The sequence below is a fragment of the Haematobia irritans genome, chromosome 3 (genome assembly GCF_050003625.1).
Source record: "Haematobia irritans isolate KBUSLIRL chromosome 3, ASM5000362v1, whole genome shotgun sequence".
Taxonomy (NCBI): Eukaryota; Metazoa; Arthropoda; class Insecta; order Diptera; family Muscidae; genus Haematobia; species Haematobia irritans.
This window is the reverse complement of record NC_134399.1, coordinates 163,798,505-163,822,821: the sequence shown is the minus strand read 5'-3', so window position 1 is coordinate 163,822,821 and position 24,317 is coordinate 163,798,505. Positions and strand designations below refer to the sequence as shown.

The 24,317-nt window shown below is 28.7% G+C and overlaps 1 protein-coding gene and 2 long non-coding RNA genes across 11 annotated transcripts in view; 2 read left to right on the top strand and 1 right to left on the bottom strand.

Moving 5' to 3' along the window:
- Positions 1 to 18,822, top strand: part of AnxB11 (Annexin B11) — a 106,563-nt gene extending 87,741 nt beyond the window's left edge. For 5 of the 9 annotated variants that reach the window (XM_075298165.1, XM_075298164.1, XM_075298161.1 and 2 more), the window contains 5 exons: positions 13,060 to 13,200; positions 13,275 to 13,515; positions 13,574 to 13,803; positions 17,786 to 17,995; positions 18,062 to 18,822. In XM_075298165.1, the coding sequence (XP_075154280.1) occupies positions 13,060 to 13,200; positions 13,275 to 13,515; positions 13,574 to 13,803; positions 17,786 to 17,995; positions 18,062 to 18,199 (960 nt within the window). In that variant the 3' untranslated portion in view covers positions 18,200 to 18,822. Of the gene's footprint in view, positions 1 to 4,920; positions 5,053 to 13,059; positions 13,201 to 13,274; positions 13,516 to 13,573; positions 13,804 to 17,785; positions 17,996 to 18,061 lie in introns of all 9 variants that reach the window. The other 4 variants (XM_075298160.1, XM_075298159.1, XM_075298157.1 and 1 more) reach the window with 1 other exon arrangement.
- A 142-nt stretch (positions 18,823 to 18,964) lies between these two features.
- LOC142227927 (uncharacterized) lies at positions 18,965 to 20,454 on the top strand. Its single transcript, XR_012720015.1, has 2 exons — positions 18,965 to 20,027; positions 20,083 to 20,454. It is a non-coding gene; the product is annotated as an uncharacterized LOC142227927 (long non-coding RNA).
- LOC142227928 (uncharacterized) lies at positions 20,181 to 21,761 on the bottom strand. Its single transcript, XR_012720016.1, has 2 exons — positions 20,476 to 21,761; positions 20,181 to 20,416 (listed from the first exon to the last, which is right to left on the bottom strand). It is a non-coding gene; the product is annotated as an uncharacterized LOC142227928 (long non-coding RNA).
- Positions 21,762 to 24,317: the final 2,556 nt, after the last annotated feature.

Sequence of the window (24,317 nt, the reverse complement as noted above, 5' to 3'; positions counted from 1 at the left end):
ATCAAAAATTTTCTGTATCTTAGAGTGTATTTAAGATAAAGAGCTAATTTATTCCAGTGTTCAACTTCTTGACCATCCAAAATATCAATTACTTCTCTATCTGAAAGCAATGACTTTCCAAAAATGCTAACTCTGTTTTCATTCATTACAGGACAACGTCCAATTAGGTGATTAATGTTCTCCAATTCATTTAGATTACAAAGCTTGCATTTTCTGTCTTCTTCTGTTGCACCAAATTTATTAGCATTTAAGCTTATTACACCGGCTCTGGCCTTTAGTATTATTGAAACGCAGTCTTGTGAATATGTCTCGTTCATATAATATTGGGCTCGGTTGTGATTGAGATGCCGATATATTCTCGATTGGCTAGATTCCTTCTGTTGTAAATATGTGTTATGAGACTGTTCTTTGGTTTCTGCCAGCAAATTTCTACTGAATCGTTTCCATTCGTTGTACGTAATATTTTGACCTGGCCATTCAACGCCCATTCTAGCAGCATGTAGTTTTATTTCCTTAACCCAAAATAATTCCCTTTGCAAAAGCAGTTTGGTGAACTTATTTGGAAGTCTACTATCATTATATAAATATAAAGTTTTTCCGATATATGAAAGATGTAGACCTAATGTGTATTGGTGACCATCGTCTACACCTGTTTCCAACATGAGGGCATAATTTGGAGTATGACTTGGTAGTTCTAATACTTTTTTAAGAAAATATCTCAACAAGGAGTTAACTTCTTCAAATTGACTGAATCCCCACACTTGGGCCGCATAAGATTGTACTGATCTACATACTGCTAAGTAGATATTCCATTTCATCCTCAATTGCACTTCTTTTTTTCCCAAGAAATTCCTCCATGTACAATTTATGGCATTTTTTGATTGATTATTTCTATTTTCGATATGTTGCCTGAAACTCAATTTTGGTGTAAGTATTACTCCTAAGTAGTTATATTTGTTTGTTATTTTAACTTCAGTTCCTTTATATATCCATTTTTCATCTCTGCGGAGTGCTCCACCATTTCGGAAAACCATTATCTCAGACTTTGTTGTATTTACCTCTAAGTTCCACATTTCGCAATACTGCTCTAAATTATTTATCATCATCTGCATAATTTTCACATCATCCGCCAGTATCACTATATCATCTGCATAGAGTAACAATCGTATAGTGTGACCCTCTATTGTTATTCCTCCACCTAGCATTTCATGCAGGTCATTTATGTAAAGTGCGAAGAGCAACGGAGAAAGAAGACACCCTTGTTTAACTCCTGCTTTTGTTTGAAAATATTCTGAAATTTCATCTCCAGTCCACACCGCAGAAATTGTGTTACTATATATATTTTTGATTACCTGCACGAACTTAGATGAGATGCCTATTGCGTGTAATTTGTATATTAGAGCTGATCTGGAAATTTTGTCGAACGCTGCTTTAAAGTCGACGAAGAACGCATAAACTTTTCTTTTTTCTGCTAGCTTGATATTAACTATAGCTGCCAAATTATATATATTATCAGCAGTAGAGTAATTTCGTCGAAATCCAGCCTGGTACTCCAGTAGAACTTGAAACTTCTCAGTCCATTTGCATAATCTATCATTTAGTATTCCCATCATTGTTTTAGCTATACAATTCATAAATGATATCCCCCTATAGTTTTGTGGTTGATTAATATCTCCCTTTTTATGGATAGGGAATATGATTGTTTTGCAAAAAGCTTCTTCAATAGATCCTCCATTTAGGATAGAATTATAAGATTTCACTAATAACTCATGAAATAAGTCTGAAGCATTTGCAATATATTCGTAAGGGATTCGATCCTCTCCTGGCGCTTTATTTGCTTTCACATTATCCAGTACTTTTCTCAATTCCGTCACCGTAATTGGTGCGTCCAAATCTTCATCTATGTTTAACATAGGTGCATATAATATTGGTTCAACAATTCGGCTAGGGTTTAACAGGTTTTCAAAATAGGATTTGAACTCGACTGCATCAATCTGACTGCTTATTTTGAAGCTTTGTCCACGAAGTTCACGAGCAAGTTTCCACCAGCTTTTACTATCATTAATGAAATTTAGTCTCACAATCAGTTCGTTATAGTAGCTAGTTTTGGCCCTTCTACATGTATCTTTATATTCACTCAAAGCGTTCAGGTAATTTGTTTTATCCTGTGGATAGTTCGACCTACGGAAGTTTTTGAGTAAATCAAAGCTTTTATTTCGTGCTTTGTTACAGTTTCCATTGTACCATGGTTGCTTAGCCTGGAAGTCGACTGCATGAGGTTGCGTTGTGGTTGCGGATCGTTTGATAATTTCGCTGAGATCAGCTATTTTCGGTTCTGAATTGTCGCTCAAAATTTCATGTAGAGCTCGGTCTAATCTTAATTTGTATCTTTGCTTCATGGAATCTCGCCAAAAGAGTTTTGGTAAAAGGTTTAACTTCTTTGTGTGTCCTTCTGTTACCAGAGTTAACCTCAACAAAATTGGCAAATGGTCTGACCAGGATTTAAAATCGACCTGAAATGATTGTACATAAGGCAATAAGTCCTGTGAGATAGTGCAAATGTCATTTACAGAGTTTCCGATCGAGCTTATATATGTGAACTCTCCATCTACATCACCTCTAGTCACTCCGTTTAATATGAACAAATTATGGTTTGAACACAGTTCTATTAGTTTCTTGCCTTTTGCATTTAAAATTTTATCTTTAGAATGCCTAAAAGAACAGCCAGCTGAGAACATCTCAAAGTCAATTTCATTAATTTCTTGGTTTATTTCGCCGATCCTAGCATTGAGATCCCCAATTACTATTGGTTGTTCCAAGTTCACGCTTTCGAAAAGGTTTTGAACAGAAATAAAATCCTCTTCCCAAGTGCAGGGCTTTAGATACAGTGGTAATAAAGTGAATGAAGTTTCTATTGTTTTAAATTCGAAATAGGTTATATTATTTTCCACTTTCTTTTCATAAGTAATACCCAGTTTTTTAATTTGGGTGTTTATCCCTACTAGAACTCCGCCGCTTCTTCTTCCAAATCTTTGTGTTCTAATTGCAGGTTCATTGTGTAAGACAAAACCAGGGAAATATTTTTTTAAGGATTCAAACTTATCAAGTGACAAATGAGTTTCGATTAAGATAAATACATCCATTTTAGTAATATAATTGAAAAAAGATGGGTAAATTAGTTTGTTTTCAAGACCATTTATATTAAATGACGTAATGGTAATATGTTCAATTTTTGCATCTTTTCCAAGTAGATTGCGAGAAGCAATTAGTTTTTTGAATTTATTTCTTTTAAAATAGTGCTAAAAACAAGAGGAACTTCTCTAATCTTCTCTCCATAAATCCTAGCCAGTTCATCTATAGCTTGAATTTTACCGCACATTAGAATGCCATCTTGATTCCACCTAAACCACTTGTTATTGACTTTTAGGTTATCATCCTTAACTAAAACTGTGTGCTCCTTAGCAATATTAATTAGTTTATGTTTTAAGTGCAACATACATCTTTTCTTAATTTGCTTAGATGGTGCCAAATTTTTCTCCACAGTTATGTTGGAACCAGCTAGTTTTTTAATATTTTTAAAAACATTATTTCGCGATTCCAAGGAATCGAAGTTTACCACTGCTGTCATCTTTCCGTTTCTATCTCCAACTTTATACACCGACTTTAAATTTGGGTTAGGAATTTCCATCTTATTTTTCAAAAGATCCATAACTTCTTTAAATGGTTTGTTCGAAGAGTTCAACCCTCTTATGAAAATCTTGCATGAATCTATTTGGTTTTCTAACCAGATTATATCTGCTCTGTTCCTACTACATTCTTGTTTTAACATATTGATTTCTTCCTTTAAACAAACATTTTCAGTTTTAAGAGTATTAATTTCCTGGCTAACGGACATTATTTGCGTCTTCAGATCATCTATATCTGATTTCGTTGCAAGATTTTTCAATTTATCGTCCAAATTATTATTTATAGTTTCCTTGATAATTGAAATTAAATCATTAGGATCCATAGCTCCAGGCATCCTCAACGATTGTGGGGTGTTTGGAGATTTGTGTAATATTCTTATTTTTGGTGACGGCTCTTGAGTATTATTGCCTGAATTTAGTGGCATGTCTTTGACGGTTTGATGGTAACCCTTTTTTCTTTTTTTTAGCTTGGCGCCACCTATATTTCGTATGTGTCGACTTCAACTTCTGACTACCATACACTATAATTGGGACATATAAATCTTTTATCGATTATGTTATCGATCACAATGATGTCGCCCGGTATGACAGAAGAGGCCGACTATGTTTTGTTTATACTTATTAGTTGTTGTGCAAACCAAACATTAATTTCCAGTGTTTTTGCCGGAATTTATAAAATTCCATAAATATAGATTATTTTAAGTTTGCTTTCTCTGCTCACCCTGAGTCTCTACCAAGTCAACTCCACCCTCCTTGACAGCACCTGTGTCGCAGATCAGTATTTTGTATCCAAAAGTAAGTAAGTTGGTGAAATTCTAGTGATACAATCCCAAAACGCGAGACGTAAATTATGTGCACGTGAACCACCGTGTTCTTGCTAGACTCTATCTTAGAGGTCATTCTTGCTGCACCCAGAGAAGGAATATGATCTCCTGAAACATCACTTCAAGAGCATACTGGTTGTTTTGGGACGGGTAACATGCAAAATGTTTGTCGCAACCATAACATTATTTTCTCGGAAATTATGTGTGTGATTTTTGCAATAACAAAGCTCTGTGTTTCCTGTTCAAAAATAATATTATGCTCCTACAACATGTTTGAGGTGATCACAATCTCTGTGTGTACTAAAATTTTAAGAGTATTTTTGGGAGTTATTTATTATTATTTTAATTTTTTTTTTTTAATTTTATGATTAATAGTTACCATTATTTTTGTTTTGCTTCCTCATGAAAAGGATATTGGGTTTGCGCAAACTCTTCTTGATCCTGATGAGGATGAGATCTATAATGAAATCTCTACGGAGAATACTTTAGATGACATTAAATCTTTAGAATATGATGAATATTTTCTTCATGAAGATCAGAATGTATGTACTTTGGTTTTATTTTTCTAATTTAGAACTTGAAAAAATCCCCATGTGTATTTGAAGGTTTGTGGCTAGAAATTATTATTTTTAATAATTATAATTAGACCTAAAAATATATGAATATTTTCTCCATGAAGATAAGAATGTATGTAGCTGGGTTTTTTTTTCTAATTTAGAACTTGGCAAAGCCTCTGCTGCTTTTGTATGGAGAGCAAAAGATTGTCAACTGATTGTTTATGGATAGAAATAATTATTTTGTTTCTATTTTTTTTCTATTATTATTATTATTGTTTTAGTTGAATGTAGTTGTATGAGTTTGTAGCACGCTAGCATGTAGTATATAATTTCCCTTTCATAGCGTATAATTAGAAATACAATAGTCAATCAATTGTACACTCAAAAAAAAAAAAACAAACAAACAAAAAGTTTACTTGGGCCCAACGATATCGACTTCCTATTAAAGAACTATATATTGATTGTGGGTCGAAGTTGCGGCATCTTTAAATTATATTTTCCATTGACATTTTTAGAAGATTCATTTAACAATTTAATTGAATCAATTATTTTTTTAATTAAACTAAAAGTCAATAGTAGAAATTGATTGGACCAAATAATATCGTAATATAATCAATTAATTTGCTTCATGCTCGAGGTTAAGCTGTTTCATTTCATACTTAATTAAATCAAATAATTTCGAGCTTGCAGTCAAATAATATTTGTTTCTATATAATCTCTATAAAGTAAAAAGAAAAAAACAACTTTAAATTAAATATACCAAATATTCAAAATAAATCTTAGCCTATATTTGAATATATTTTATCGTTAATTCAAAAATTTAATATCCAAAGAATAATTAAAAGATTATTTCCTTAGATCGAACATATTTTCATTTACTTTAATGAAAATTTGCCTTACATCAAAGCTGAACAACGACGGAAGCACGAAGCTGAACAAGTTAATAATATTAAGTTAATGAGAAAAAATATCAATTACCTATCTACACAAGCCTGACTATATATATTTCATCGCTGGCTAGAGCGAATTTCCCTAACCTTCAGTCTGGCGAGATAACATAACTCAACTTACTTATATGCAAACTTTTAATGGAAATAAATTGAATAATTCCTTGCTTGGAATCCGTCCGTCTGTATATGTATTTGTTGTTAGCAAGGTTTCGGCTAATCCAATTATTATGAAATAAATTAAAATTAAAATAAAGACAAAATTTTCTATCGAAATAAAACTTTGACCAAATTTTCTATGGAAATATAATTTTGACCAAATTTTCTATATAAGAAAAATTTTGGCAAAATTTTCTATAAAAATAAAATTTTGACAAAACTTTCTATAGAAATAAAATTTTGACAAAATTTTCTATAGAAATAAAATGTTGACAAATTTTCTATAGAAATACAATTTTGACAAAATTTTCTATAGAAATAAAATGTTGACAAATTTTCTATAGAAGTACAATTTTAACAAAATTTTCTATAGAAATACAATTTTGACAAAATTTTCTATAGAAATACAATTTTGACAAAATTTTCTATAGATATAAAGTTTTGAGAAAATTTAAAAAAAAAATTTTATAGAAATAAAATTTTGACAAAATTTTCTATAGAAGTAAAGTTTTTGCAAAATTTGCTATAGAAATAAAATTTTGACAAAATTTTCTACAGAAATAAAATTTTCTGTAGATATTAAATTTAGAAAAAAAATTCTATAGATATAAAATTTTGACAAAATTTTCTATAGAAATACAATGTTGACAAAATTTTCTATAGAAATACAATTTTAACAAAATTTTCTATAGAAATACAATTTTGACAAAATTTTCAATAGAAATACAATTTTGACAAAATTTTCTATAGAAATACAATTTTGACAAAATTTTCTATAGAAATACAATTTGACAAAAATTTTTATAGAAATACAATTTTCACAAAATTTTCTATTGAAGTAACATTTTGACAAAATTTTCTATAGAAATACAATTTTGACAAAATTTTCTATAGAAATAAAATTCTGACAAAGTTTTCTATGTAAATAAAATTTTGAAAAAAAATCTAACGCAAAAAAATTCTGCTATTATCTTCGACAGAAATAAAATTTTGACAAAATTTTCTATATAAATAAATTAAAAAAAAAAAAAATTCTAAAGAAATAAAATTCGGCTATTATCTTCGACAGAAATAAAAATTTGACAAAAATTTCTATAGAAATAAAATATTGACAAAATTTTACGTAGAAATAAAATGTTGACAAAGTTTTTTGCAGAAATAAAATTTTGACACAATTTTCTATATAAATAAAATTTTGAAAAAAGTTTCTAAAGAAATAAAATTCTGCTATTATCTTCGACAGAAATAATATTTTGAAAAAACATTCTATAGAAATAAAATGTTGACAAATTTTTCTGTAGAAATAAAAGTTTGACAAAATTTGATATAAAAAAAATATTTATAAAATTTTCTATAGAAATAAAATTTTGACAAAATTTTCTATAGAAATAAAATTTTGACCAAATTTTCTATGGAAATGAAATTTTGACAATATTTTCTATTGAAATAAAATTTTGAAAAAATTTTCTATAGAAGTAAAATGTTAACAAAATTTTCTGTAGAAATAAAATTTTGACAAAATTTTCTACAGAAATACAATTTTCTGTAGATATTAAATTTAGAAAAAAATTCTATAGATATAAAATTTTGACAAAATTTTCTATAGAAATAAAATGTTGACAAAATTTTCTATAGAAATACAATTTTAACAAAATTTTCTATAGAAATACAATTTTGAGAAAATTTTCTATAGAAATACAATTTTGACAAAATTTTCTATAGAAATACAATTTGACAAAATTTTCTATAGAAATACAATTTTCACCAAATTTTCTATTGAAGTAAAATTTTGACAAAGTTTTCTATGTAAATAAAATTTTCAAAAAAAATTCTAACGAAATAAAATTCTGCTATTATCTTCGACAGAAATAAAATTTTGAAAAAAATGTTCTATAGAAATAAAATTTTGACAAAATTTTCTATATAAATAAATTTAAAAAAAAAAACAAAATTCTAAAGAAATAAAATTCGGCTATTATCTTCGACAGAAATAAAAATTTGTCAAAAATTTCTATAGAAATAAAATGTTGACAAAGTTTTTTGCAGAAATAAAATTTTGACAAAATTTTCTATATAAATAAAATTTTGACACAATTTTCTATATAAATAAAATTTTGAAAAAAGTTTCTAAAGAAATAAAATTCTGCTATTATCTTCGACAGAAATAAAATTTTGAAAAAACATTCTATAGAAATAAAATGTTGACAAATTTTTCTGTAGAAATAAAATTTTGACAACATTTTATATTGAAATAAAATGTTGACAAAATTTGCCGTGAAAATAAAATGTTGACAAAATTTTTTATAGAAATAAAATTTTAACAAAATGTTCTATAGAAATAAAGTTTTGACAAAATTTTCTATGGAAATAAAATTTGGACAAAATACTCTATAAAAATAAAAATTTCGACAAAATTTTCTATAGAAAAAAAAATTGACAAAAATTTTTTATGGAAATAAAATTTTGACAGAATTTTTTATAGAAATAAAATTTTAAGAAAATGTTCTATAGAAATAAAATGTTGACAAAATTTTCTATAGAAATAAAATTTTGACAAAATTTTCTATAAAAATAAAATTTTGACAAAATTCTTTATAGAAATAAAATTTTTATATTTCATATTAGCCTGATACCGAAACAGGCAATTGACGTCCAAATGCATTATATCTAATTATACAATTATTCTTCGAGCTTTATGGACAGATATAGATTAAGGAACATGGTTAATAGAGCCATTGAAAAGAAAACGCCAGATACAAATCTATACACGCCTGGACTGTACATGCACTGAAAAAAAAGCATGCCCGGTTCCAAAGATTTTGTCTTTACTTTAACAATTTTGGTATTGATTCCGAGCCAAAGAAGCGGAGAATACAAGTAAGGATACTTTTAAGATACAATTCTCTTTTAAATTTGGGTTCTAGGAAGCAAATTTTAATTTTTCGCTTTTTCAGCTTTTTTTCTTCATATGCTATGAAAGTCCTTTAAAAACGAGTTAACGACAACTTTATTTTGCAAATTAAGACTCGACTTCCAGTAGAAATTATGCTATTTATACCCTTCACCACTACTGTGGTACAGGGTATAATAAGTTTGTGCATTTGTATGTAACGCCAAGAAGGAAAAGTCTGAGACCCATCGTTTAGTATACCGATCGTCTTAGAATTAAATTCTGAGTCGATTTAGCGATGTCCGTCTGTCTGTCTGTCTGTCTGTCTGTCTGTCTGTCTGTCTGTCTGTCTGTCTGTCCGTCTGTCTGTCTGTCTGTTGATGTATTTTTGTGTGCAAAATACAGCTCGCACTTTTAGTCCGATTGTCCTAAAATTTGGTATGGGGTCCTGTTTCGGCTCAAAGACGATCCCTATTGATTTTGGAAAAAATCGGTTCAGATTTAGATATAGCTGCCATATATATTTTTCACCGATCTGGTCATAATTGGCGTGTATATCAACCGATCTTCCTCAAATTCCGTACATCTCAATATTTTATGAGTCTCGAAAAACTTGCAAAATATCATCCAAATCGGTTCAGATTTAGATATAGCTCCCATATATAGCTTTCGCCCGATTTACACTCCTTTGTCCACAGAGGCCAATTTTTTGCTCCGATTTAGTTGAAATTTTGCACAGAGAGTAGAATGAGCATTGTAGCTAAGCGTGCCAAATTTGGTTGAAATCGGTTCAGATTTAGATATAGCTCCCATATATATGTTTTTCTGATTTCGACAAAAATGGTCAAACTACCAACATTTTCCTTGTAAAATCGCCACTGCTTAGTCGAATAGTTGAAAAAATGACCCTAATTTTCTCAAACTTCTAATACATATTTATCGAGCGATAAATCATAAATAAACTTTTGCGAAATTTCCTTAAAATTGCTTCAGATTTATATGTTTCCCATATTTTTTTACTAACATTGTGTTCCACCCTAGTGCATTAGCCGACTTAAATTTTAAGTCTATAGATTTTGTAGAGTCTATCAAATTCTGTCCAGATCGAGTGATATTTAAATGTTATATTTGGGACAAACCTTTATACATAGCCCCCAACACATTTGACAGATGTGATATGGTATCGAAAATTTAGATCTACAAAGTGGTGCAGGGTATAATATAGTCGGCCCCGCCCGACTTTAGACTTTCCTTACTTGTTTTCAATTAAAAAATGTCTTTAAATTTTTCTGAATTATTAGAGTCAAGTTGGCCTTAGCCCAAACATATTTTCTTTCATGTTATGATACCCATTTTTATGTCAAATCACTTAATTATAAGGACAATACGACTTAAGTGAAAAGTTTATCGACTTTTGGAAAAGGAAAAAAACTTTATGTTAGAGAAATTCGTCTTCTATGCTAAGCTAAATTTGCATTCGTATTTTAAAGACATGAAATCTTTGACCTCACGACAATTTTTTTTTCAGTGTGTTTCGGTTCGGGCGAATGAACCTTTCCACAGCCTTTAGACTTGTAAGTTATATGAAAAGATGATGTACAGTGGGAGAAAAGATGATTCAATTTGTAAGAGGAAATTTCCCAAATGTTTTCTTCATAAGGAGTTAGCATAAAGGGCCCAAAATTGAGTTATCTCTCCCAGCCAGATCTATACTAAAAGCTGTGGAAAGGTTCATTCGCCCGTACCGAAACATGTACAGTCCAGGCGTGTATAAATTTGTATCTGGCGTTTTCTTTTCAATGGCTCTATTAACCATGTTCCTTAATCTATATCTGTCCATAAAGCTCGAAGAATAATTGTATAGTTAGAAGAAATAAAATATTTATAAAATTTTGACAAAATGTTCTATTGAAATAAAATTTGGAAAAAATACTCTATAAAAGTTAAAATTGCGACAAAGTCTTCTATAGAAAAAAATGTTTGACACAATTTTCTGTAGAAATAAAATTTTGAAAAAATTTTCTATAGAAATAAAATGTTGACAAAATTTCCTGTAGAAATAAAATTTTGACAAAATTTGATATAAAAAAATGTTTGACAACATTTTCTATAAAAATAAAATTTTGACAAAATTTTCTACAGAAATAAAATTTGGATAAAATACTCTATAAAAGTAAACATTTCGACAAAATTTTCTATAGAAAAAAATTTGACAAAATTTTTTATAGAAATAAAATTTTGGCAAATTTGTCTATAGAAATAATATTTTGAAAAAATTTGCTACAGAAATAAAATTCTGCTATTATCTTCGACAGAAATAAAATTTAAAAAAAATGTTCCATAGAAATAACGTTTTGACAAAATTTTCTATAAAAAAATTTTATAAAATTTTTTATAGAAATAAAATTTTGACAAAATTTTCTGTAGATATAAAATTTAGAAAAAATTTTCTATAGATATAAAATTTTTGACAAAATTTTCTATAGAGATAAAATTTAGAAATTTGCTATACAAATAAATGTTGACAAAATTTTCTATAGAAATAAAATTTTGACCAAATTTTCTATGGAAATAAACGCTTGACAAAATTTTCTATAGAAATACAATTTTGACAAAATTTTCTATAGAAATACAATTTTGATAAAAATTTTGACAAAATGTTCTATAGAAATAAAATTTTGAAAAAAATTATATATAGAAATATACAAGAGAGAAGTTCACCAATGTGGTATCACAATGGACTGAATAGTCTAAGTGAGCCTGACACATCGGGCTGACACCTAACCTTACCTAAAATTTTGACAAAATTTGCTACAGAAATAAAATTTTGACAACATTTTCAATAGAGATGAAGTTTTGACAAAATTTTCTATAAAAAAAATAAAATTTTGACAAAATTTTCAATAGAAATAAAGTTTTGACAAAATGTTCAATAGAAATAAAGTTTTCACAAAATTTTCTATAAAAAAAATTTTGATAAAATTTTCTATAGAAATAAAGTGTTGACAAATTTTCTATAGATATAAAATTTTGAAAAAAACTTCTATAGAAATAAAATTGGTTGATAAATGTAGATTTTACAAAGGAAATGCGAAATGGAACATATGTGTCCCATTCGTCCTCAAAGGGTTAATATATATTGCTCTGTATGTCCTCCATTGGCTCTGCCAATCTATTCGTTTTTTGTAAAATACCATATTTATGTATGCGATCGGCATACATAATGCCATATTATGCCATACCATCCCTTGGCGATTTTATTTAAATGTTTCCCAAGTTTTTTATTTCGCTTTTAAGGCATGCATTATATTCATGGTTACTTTTTTGATTCAACTAATTTAGAAATATTAAATGTTTCGCAATCAATGCCTTGGATATTTTGCATCCATAGTGTGACAAGGCTTGATAAAAATACAATCGTCTTCATATATATTTTAGTTATTTTAATTTATGCCTATATTCATAATAATTTACTGTAGATTTATCGAAGGAATTTTTATGGTAATAGTAGGTTTAAAGTTTATTTAACTTTTATGAATATGGGGGTTAGTGTTTTGGTGGAAAACTCGAACATAGTACTCACCCTTATATGAAATTCATATCAGTTCATACTTAGATATAGACAAATTTTATTTAATATTAAATATTGATATTAAAAAAAAAATATTTATCAAACCCTAAAAATGTTCATATGACAAATGTATTGAAGTAGCAATATTGCAGCTAGAAATCTTAGATATTGTTGTTGACATGACGTTATAAAATAAATAAATTTAAATAAAAAAAATTAGCTGAAAATTACAATCAAAAAATTATGCAAGTCTAAAATTTCGTATACTTTTCATTCGCTCCTATATTCTTCCCTGGCCCAAAATATTGCTATTTGTATAAGAACATATTTTATTTAGATTTTAAAATAGTTTAGTGAATTCCCATAGAATAAGATTTTATATAAAATTATCCAAATCAAACTAAAATATTTGTTATCACTTTCAGGGTACTCCAACTGTATTTCCAGCTCAAAATTTTGATCCTGTTAAAGATGCCCACGATTTGCGAAAGGCCATGAAAGGTTTTGGCACAGATGAAGATGCTCTGATTAACATCATATGTCGGAGATCCAATGAGCAAAGACAAGTGAGTAATAAACTATTTAAATCCCCCAAAAAAAATTCTTAACCTCCTTTATTTTGTTTTCTTTTCTTTCTAAGGAAATACAACGTCAATATAAAACCCATTTTGGGAAAGATCTTATTGAGGATATACGTTCCGAGACAAGTGGAAATTTTGAAAAATTACTAGTGGGTCTTCTAAGACCTATAGTGGATTTTTATTGTCATGAGTTAAATGATGCCATGGCTGGTATTGGAACCGATGAAGATGTCCTCATTGAAATTCTTTGTACTCTATCAAATCAGGAAATTCATACAATTAAAAATCAATATTTGAGATGTAAGATTGTGGATTTAGCTTTGATGCATTTTATTTGACTAAAACAATTTTTTTACAGTGTATGGTGCTCATTTGGAATCGGAATTGAAATCTGAAACTTCCGGTAATTTTAAACGCTTGCTGGTTTCCCTATGCACAGCTGCACGCAATGAAAGTGGATTGACTGATCGCACAGCCGCTCAAAGTGATGCTCGTGAACTTCTTAAGGCTGGTGAATTGCGTGTCGGCACAGATGAGAGCATGTTCAATATGATTTTGTGTCAACGTAATTACCAACAATTGAAATTGGTAAGATAATGGGAAAACAAGTATATACAACAGTAAGTTCAGCCGGGCCGAACCATGAATCGCATACAATAATATAATCTCATCGTTGGGTGTTAATTGAAGATACATAGAATTTCAGATGGTTTTAATGAAGATCGGTTCAAATGGTACGCTTCCGAAGTTAAAGTTTCCACATAAGGAGGCTATATAATGTTCTGGATTAAAAAAAGCGCGATTATGGTTTTTAATTACTATGCAAACATTGGTCTATATCGGTTCATAATTTTATAAAGGTTATGTTAGATTAGGTATAGTGGCATCTCGTTACCAGGGATGATAACTAGCGTAGTTGAAATGGTACTCAATCGTCTTCAAAAAAGTAATTCTCCAAGCCATATTCCTTCCATTAATCGTTCACAATCATGAAAAACTATGTATGCCACCAAATTAGTAGATGATGCTAATCATGAATATGCGAATTTTGCTAAAATCAGAGTGAAGCCCATATGGCATACACCAACAATAGTAGATTTTTTGCTGTTTGGTAGATTGGCAGAATTCTTGAAGATCAATAGATTTGGCAAAATATTCATTTCCTAAAAGGAAATTTTCTGTAGAAATAACATTTTAAGAAAATTTTCTATAGAAATAAAATTAAAAAAAATAGAAATAGAAATAAAATTTTGAGAAAAATTTCTGTAAAAAGGAAATTTTGAAAATAAGCTATAGCAATAAATTTTGAAAAAAAAAACTATAGGAAATAAATTTTAAGAAAATTTTCTATAGAAATATAATTTGGAGAAAATTTTCTATAGAAATCAAATTTTCTCAAATAAAATTTTGAGAAAATTTTCTACAGAAATACAATTTTGACAAAATTTCTATAGAAATAAAATTTTGCTAAAATTTTCTGTAGAAATAAAATTTTAATAAAACCATCCACAGAAATAAAATTTGGCAAAATTTTCAATAGAAAGAAAATTTGAAAATTTTGAAAATTTGAAAATTCCATAAATCTAAAATTTTGACGAAATTTTCTATAGAAATCTAATTTTGAGAAAATTTTCTACCGAAATAAAATTTTCAATAGAAATAAAAATTTGACATAATTTTCTATAGAAATATAATTTTGACAAAGTTTTCTATAGAAATAAAATTTTGACAAAATTTTCTATAGAAATAAAATTTTAACAAAATTTTCTGTAGAATTAAAATGTTGACAACATTTTCCATAGAAATAAAATTTTGACAACATTTTATTCCATAGAAATAAAATTTTGACAATATTTTCCATAGAAATTCATTTTGACAAAGTTTTCTATGGAAATAAATTTTTAACAAAATTTTCTATAGAAATAAAAGTTGACAACATTTTCCATAGAAATAAAATTTTGACAACATTTTCCATAGAAATACATTTTGACAAAGTTTTCTATGGAAATAAATTTTTGACATATTCTGTAGAAATTGTAGCTATGCATAATCATATTTGGCTTGTACTTGGCTTCTCGATTATGAAATAAAAATATGTGAAATATTGACAAAATTTTCTATAGAAGTAAGATTTTGATAAAATTTTGTTTAGAAATAAAATTTTGACAAAATTTTCTATAGAAATAAATTTTTGACAAAATTATCTATAGAAATAAGATATTGACAAAATTTTCTATAGAAATAAAATTTTACAAAATTTTCTATAGAAATAACATTTTAACAAAATTTTCTATAGAAATAAAATATTGACAAAGTTTTCTATAGAAATAAAATTTTGACCAACATTTTTATAGAAATAAAATTTCGGCAAAGTTTTCTATAGAAATAAATTTTTGGCCTAATTTTCTATAGAAATAAAATTTTGACAAAATTTTCTATAGAAATAAAATTTTAACAACATTTTCCATTGAAATAAAATTTTGACAACATTTTTTTCCATAGAAATAAAATTTTGACAATATTTTCCATAGAAATTCATTTTGACAAAGTTTTCTATGGAAATAAAATTTTAACAAAATTTTCTATAGAAATAAAATGTTGACAACATTTTCCATAGAAATAAAATTTTGACAACATTTTCCATAGAAATACATTTTGACAAAGTTTTCTATGGAAATAAATTTTTGACATATTCTATAGAAATTGTAGCTATGCATAATCATATTTGGCTTGTACTTGGCTTCTCGATTATGAAATAAAAATATGTGAAATGAAAATAAAATGAAATGTTGACAAAATTTTCTATAGAAGTAAGATTTTGATAAAATTTTCTTTAGAAATAAAATTTTGACAAAATTTTCTATAGAAATAAATTTTTGACAAAATTATCTATAGAAATAAAATATTGACAAAATTTTCTATAGAAATAAAATTTTAACAAAATTTTCTATGGAAATAAAATTTTAACAAAATTTTCTATAGAAATAAAATATTGACAAAGTTTTCTATAGAAATAAAATTTTGACCAAATTTTTTATAGAAATAAAATTTTGGCAAAGTTTTCTATAGAAATAAATTTTTGGCCTAATTTTCTATAGAAATAAAATTTTGACAAAATTTTCGATAGAAATAAAATTTTGACAAAATTTTCTATACAAATAAAATTTTAACAAAATTTTCTATAGAAATAAAATGTTGACAACATTTTCCATAGAAATAAAATTTTGCAACATTTTCCATAGAAATTCATTTTGACAAAGTTTTCTATGGAAATAAATTTTTGACATTTTCTATAGAAATTGTAGCTATGCATAATCATATTTGGCTTGTACTTGGCTTCTCGATTATGAAATAAAAATATGTGAAATGAAAATAAAATGAAATGTTGACAAAATTTTCTATAGAAGTAAGATTTTGATAAAATTTTATTTCTAAAGAAAATTTTGACAAAATTTTCTTTAGAAATAAAATTTTGAGAAAAGTTTCTATAGAAATAAAATGTTGACAAAATTTTCTATACAAATAAAATTTTCACAAAATTTTCTATAGAAATAAACTTTTGACAAAATTTTCTAAAGAAATAAAATTTTGACAAATGTTTCTATAGAAATAAAATTTTGACACAATTTTCTATAGAAATAAAATTTTGACAACATTTTCTAGAGAAATAAAATTTGGAGAAAATTTTCTAGAGAATTAAAATTTGGATAAAGTTTTCTAAAGAAATAAAATTTTGACAAAATTTTCTATAGACATAAATTTTTGACAAAATTATCTATAGAAATAAGATATCGACAGAATTTTCTATAGAATTAAATTTTAATAAAATTTTCTATAGAATTGAAAATTTGACAAAGTATTCTCTAGAAATAAAATTTTGACCAAAATTTTTATAGAAATAAAATTTTGATAAAAATTTCTATGGAAATAAAATTTTGACAAAAAATTCTATGGACATAAAATTTTGGCAAAATTTTCCATAGAAATAAAATTTTGACAAAATAATCTATAGCAATAAAGTACTGTTAAATTTTTTTTATAAATTGAAGATTTTCAAAATTTTTAATTTTCTTGTTAAATTTTCTATAGAAATAAAATTTTTGCAAAATTTTCTATAGAAATAAAAATTTTACAAAATTTTCTATAGCAATAAAATACTGTTAAATTTTTTTTATAAATTTAAGATTTTTAAAATTTTTAATTTTCTTGTTAGATCATACAAAATCCACCGTGAGTAAGTTTTCCCTTTTTGTAGAAGTAGTCGGTTATAAAAATGAGATCCTTGAACTAAGCATAGAATCGGTCAGCATTCATTGATAAGAAAGAGGTTCACCATCTATGGTACCGCAATTTGCTGAATAGTCTAAAATATATTATAAAACGGGTCACAAAATGGTATACTGTCCGAGAGTAATTTCCTACCGAATTTTGATACACGGTTTATTCGACATCGATAAATTTGTAAGGAAACTAATAAAGAAATAGTATCAAACGCGGTATTGAATTGTATTCTATAATGGTACTATTTATAGTACATCTACAATAAATACTATTTTGTATCTTCTTACAGATCTTCCAAGAATATGAGACAATGACAGGTCATTCATTGGAAAAGGCCATCAAAAAGGAATTCTCTGGGGATATAATGGAAGGTCTCATTGCAATTTGTCGTTGTGTCAATAATAAGGCCGAATACTTTGCTTCACGTCTACACAAAAGCATGGCTGGTATAGGAACTAATGACAAACAATTGATACGTGTGATAATTACAAGATGTGAGGTAAAGTAGATTTATTAAAAAACATATAAGCCAGTAATTAATTAAAATATTTGTTTATTCCAACAGATCGATATGGGTGATATTAAAGCCGCCTTTGAACGCATGTATGGCAAAAGCTTGAAAAGCTGGATTAAGGGTGATACCTCAGGACACTACAAACATGCTTTATACGCTTTAGTGGGTGAACAACGTTCAAATTCTTAAATGATCAATTGAATTCATAAAATATTTTAACGAGAGAGAAAAAGAAAACCAGGAAAATTTTTCTCGAAAGAAAAACTAAATTTTATTAAATTTAATCGAATATTTTCTATACAATTTTTTTTAAATTCAATTACTGATATTAAGTATTATAAAAACAAATATTTGCTACATTGTTTTACAAAACAAAACAAAAATATGGATATTGAACAAAAATTGGCCTTTTTGGAAAAACCAAAATCAAAACAACAAAAATATTGCAATGCAATTACACACAAATAGTCTTCTATGAAATATTATAACTTTGACATCAATAATACAAAGAAAATGCATTTAATGTCATTTTTTCGTTCACTCACAAACTTCCGCTACTCCCCTCTGATTGAAATGAAATCTCAAATTAGTGTCGTTTTTGCAAAATTATATCGATTAATTCCTTAATTAATTATTATATAAAATATACAGTTAAAAACTGTTGAAAAGAAAGTTGTTTTTTTTTAACAAGTGGTTTTACTATTATTGTCATACTGTCCTTGCATACTACATAAATATTATATATCTACAATTAAAAAATAAATACAAAACAAAAATAAATGTTTCAAAATAAATGTAACAATTACTACATAGCTATGGGTTGTTCACGTACATTGGAAGAAGAGTTTTTCTTTTCTTTCTGGAATAAAATGTTATACCAACAATTTCTTTTTATTAAAAAAAATATTTAAGACAAAATATTTAGGAAACCAGCAAAAAAAATTGGATGTTGTTCCAAAGGTACAATTTAAAAGCACCTCCAAAAATGTCCTCCCAAAGATGTTATTTATTTTAACTATACTGGAAGTTCTTTTAATTAAATTTTTATACCTACCACCATAGAATGGTGACGGGGGTATAATAAGTTTGTCATTCCGTTTGTAACACATCGAAATATCGATTTCCGACTATTTAAAGTATATATATTCTTGATCAGGGAGAAATTCTAAGACGATATAAGCATGTCCGTCTGTCAGTCTGTCTGTTGTAATCACGCTACAGTCTTCAGTAATGGCGCTATCGTCCTGAAATTTCGCACAGATTCGTCTTTTGTTTGCAGACAGGTCAAGTTCGAAGTTGGGATATATTGGTCCAAGTTTTGATATAGTCCCCATATAAACCGACCTCCCGATTTGGGGTCTTGGGCTTATAAAAATTGCAGTTTTTATCCAATTTGCCTGAAATAGGAATTCTAGAGGTATTCTAGGACCATAAAGAGATGTGCCGAAAATGGGGTGTATCGGTCCATGTTTTGATATAGCCCCCATATAGACCGATCTCCCGATTTTAGTTCTCGGGCTTCTAGAATCCGTAGTTTTTATCCACTTTGCCTGAAATTTGAAATCTAGAGGTATTCTTGGACCATAAAGACTCGTGTCGAAAATGGTGATTGTCGGACCATGTTTTGATATAGCCCCCATATAGGCCGATCTCCAGATTTACTTCTTGGGCTTCTAGAATCCGTAGTTTTTGCCAAATTTGCTTGAAATTGGAAATCTAGAGGTATTTTATGACCTTAAAGGGGTGTGCCGAATATATTGAGTATCGGTACAGTTTTTGATATAGCCCCCTTTTAAACCGGCCCTCTGGGGGGTTACTCTGTATTGCGATGCGTAAGAAAAATTGTCGCGAATCTAGTAATTGGTACTCAGTAATTCGTTTTCGTATCTACCTTGCGCATCTAGTTTTCGCAAATCTGGCATCACCGCACTCTATAATGCGAAAGCGTATGTCAAACTCGTTCGTTGATCGCAAAAATCGTGCGCAAACAAAATAGCAATCGCAAAGTAACAAATATGTAAGTAAGCACAATTAAATTTTTATATTTGTATCTAAATTGTTTATTGTTTTAGGGAAAAACCAAAAAAGTTACAGACACAGCAACGTCAGTTCCAAACTTTGGTAGACTTTATGGTCTCTTCCGCAGTTACCTCAAATTGTATGTGCTTGGGACAAAGTATTCGTTCAATCACCTCGCAAACTTCTTTTAAGCAGCGCGACATAGATTGCTCTGATAGTCCTAAAAGATGGTCTTGACCGATTTGTAGATAGCCACCTTGTCCAAGCAATTTCAAAGCAGCGGCCACTTTTATTGGAGTTGGAATGGCTGTGGATTTATTTGGAACGACAAGGTCGTCTTTAATAGCGTTTAATACATACATAAACGCATCTTTATTAAGACGAAATCTATAAAAATGAAATATTCGAAAACGTTTGTCACATAATTTGAGTTTCCATTTTCTTACCCGTGGTCACTTAGGGAGAGTATATTTGACCGATCTCGCAAAATTCTTCTTGTAATTCGTTCATGTTAATTTTCTTCAAACCATAACGCTATCGAATCCATAATTATTACTTTTTTGTTATAAACGATTAGCAAGTTTTAAAAGAACACGCACCAAACGGAAGATTGTTTAAAATGTTTTTATTTACAATTTTTTGACATTTCTTTTTATCATTTTCGTTATTGTTTACATTGTGCAGCCAGCGTTGTCATATTTTCGCTTTATTTTGCTAAAGCGTTACCATATTTTCAGTTTACTTTGCGAAAGCGTTTGCGCAAGTGATACAGAGTACCGAATTGTACTCTTAACGCATTTAACTATCGCATCGCATTTGCTTTCGTATCGCAATACAGAGTAACCCCCCTGATTTGGGGTCTAGGTTCTAGAACTACAATTAAATGTGCAGAATACTGTGTGTATCTTTCCATGTTTTGATATAGCCCTGTTAAACCTTGTTTAACAATAATATATGTGATACACTTTACTTAGTATAAGCTCTTAAATACTAAAAATGTAATATAAATTTGGTAGTATTTTTATCTGTCAATTTTGCGAACAATGCGAAGTTTCTCAATTAAAATACAAAATGTAACTTTCTCTTTTGTCAACGTCAGCCGAAGTATCAATATCGCTCAAAGGATGGTAAAATAAATTGTACTTATAGAACTGAACTTGGTCCCGCTTTATTTTTCTCCCCGCTATAGGTAATCATTTCCTACACTGCTCGATAGGATTTGTAGTAGATTTCTACTCTCTGAAATCTACGCGCCTAAGAAGTCATTAGCTATGACTTCTCCCTTTTTTTGTTAAAAGAAAGTGCCCTGCCACTTTCTGCCAAGGTTTTAGTTTTCTCTTTTTTGCAGAAAGTCTCATACTACTTTCTTCAGCCCCCATTACACCGAACTCCCGATTTATCTTCTAGGGGTTCTAAAAATTGTAGTTTTTATCCGAGTTGCCGCAAAGTGAAAATATACTGACATTTTAGACCCATAACAAAGTGTATATGATTTAGTTTTATTGGACCATTTGCTAAGGCCTCCATATAGACCGATTTTGTACTAAATACAGTCATCCACAATCGAATTACTTGGTTTGCTGTAATACTTGCCGATGGCAAGGTATCTTAAAACTTCTTAACACCGTCTTCTCAATTGTAAGTTAGTTACGGGGTATATATTAAACAAAAAAAAAAAAAAAAGCCGATTAACTATGTATATAATTCAGTTTGACAAAATTTTCTATAGAAATAAAATTTTGACAAAATTTTCTATAGAAATAAAATTTTGTTAAAATTTTGTATAGTAATTAAATTTTGAAAAAATTTTCTATAGAAATAAAATTTTGACAAAATTTTCTATAGAAATAAACTTTTGTATAGTAATAATATTTTGACAAAATTTTCTATAGAAATGAAATTTTCACAAAATTTTCTATAGAAATAAAATCTTGTACCAAATTTCACCACGTACTAAATTTCAACCGGCTTGGATGAATTTCGCTCCTTCAAGAGCTCCGGAGGTTAAATCTGGGGATCGGTTTATATGGGGGTTATATATAATTAAGACCGGTATGGACCAATTTTTGCATGGCTTTTAGAGACCATATACTAACACCACGTACCAAATTTCAACCGGATCGGGTGAAGTTTGCTCTTCCAAGGGGCTCCAGTGTTCAAATCTGGGGATCGCTTTATATGGGAGCTACATATAATTATGGACCGATATGGACCAATTCCTGCATGGCTTTTAGAGACCATATACTAACACCACGTACCAAATTTCAACCGGAATGGATGAATTTTGCTCCTCCAAGAGGCTCCGCAAGCCAAATCTGAGCGTTGGTTTATATGGGGGCTATATATAATTATGGACCGATGTGGACCAAAAACGTTTGGAAAACGTGTACCGAAAACGTTTTTCTTTTGTTAGAGTTTTTTGAATTGCTTCGAAAATTTTAAACTTTTATCACCAAAAAAAATCGTTTGTTACAAAATTTTTATTTTTTCAATAAAAAAAGTTATTTTTGAAACAACAACGCAGTCCATTTCGTTTATATCAAACACTGTTCTTTTCTCACTTTTAGTCTTTAATAAGACACATTTTACAGTTCAAAATTTAATATACTACAATGTAATAATGAAAATTTTTTCGGAATCTTCCGAACATATCTGGAATATACGTAAAAAAAAAACAAAAAACAAAAACTTTGGTCGAAGCAGGGATCGAACCCACGACCCTTGGCATACAAGTCGGACGTAGCAACCACTGCTCCACGGTGCCAAACTAAATGTTTGTTTCTGTTAAATAAACTTTGTTTATTCGATTCGTGGGCGCCGCAAGCTATGCTATATAAATATAACTTATATGGATATTTATCTATGGATGACCATAACAGGTACATAGCTCAGTGGTTAGTGTGTTGGCTTACAAAGTGCATGGTCGGCGGTTCGATTCTCCGTCCAGGCGAAAGGTAAAAAAATTTTAAAAATGTATAAAATCGTATAATTTCTTCTACATTGTTGGTATTACAGGAAAAGGTGTTAAGAACTAAAAAACCTCGTGGATGTGAGAAAGATGTGAGGGAAAATGCAATTAGCAAGAAAACAATGTTTTTTTTTTGAGTTTGTCTTTATGAAATCCTGGAAAAGAATAAACGTTTATCACAAAAAGTATATACTTTTCTTCCAAATACACTTCCTTACAGCGAAAAGCAAATGAGAAACGAACTTTGTTTGCTAAAATTTCGTTTGGGAGGAAATAATTATTTTTTTGCGTGCATATACTAACACCATGTACCAAATTTCAACCAGAACGGATGAATTTTGCTCCTCCAAGAGGCTCCGCAAGCCAAATCTGAGCGTCGGTTTATATGGGGGCTATACGTAAAAGTGGTCCGATATGGGCCATTTGCAATACCATCCGACCTACATCAATAATAACTACTTGTGCCGAGTTTCAAGTCGATAGATTGTTTCGTTCAGAAGTTATCGTGATTTCAACAGACGGACGGACGGACAGACATGCTTAGATCGACTCAGAATTTCACCACGACCCAGAATATATATATATATATATATATATATATATATATATATATATATATATATATATATATATATATATATATATATATATATATATATATATATATATATATATATATACTTTATGGGGTCTTAGAACAATATTTCGATGTGTTACAAACGGAATGACAAAGTTAATATACCCCCATTCTATGGTGGAGGCGACTTTTTCGCCTTTTTTCGAGTTATTGAGTTTATACTGTTAACTCATTAAAAAATCGAAAGCTGCGAAATCAAAAGTCAGACTCTGTTTTAGCTCAATACGACCAGTTAGGACTCCAAAATTAAAAACTTACTTAGTAGGCACAAATATCAATTAAAGGTGGAGGATATTATCCCCACGAAGGAATGGAGAAAATGTATTTTCAGACGGCTTAGAGAAATAGAATCGTCCCGGAAAAAATTATGTCGAGTTCAAACGAAACTGTTTTGAAAAATAAATAACAGACATTTTTAAAAAAGTATTGACGTTTTCATGTATGTCTGTAAGTTTTTTTTTCGCCCACCACTGATAGGCTACCCTTAAAGTTCTATATCGAATATCTAATTTGGTTTTTCATTTTACGATTTTTATGTTCCAAGTCGATGAGTTCAATTCGATAACAAAAGTATATTGGCCGGTTAGTTAATTTTTACCAATATGGAAGATTGAATTGACTAACAACAAATAACCAATTCTCACTGTACCAAAATAAAAAAGTAATTCCTCAAAAACATGAAC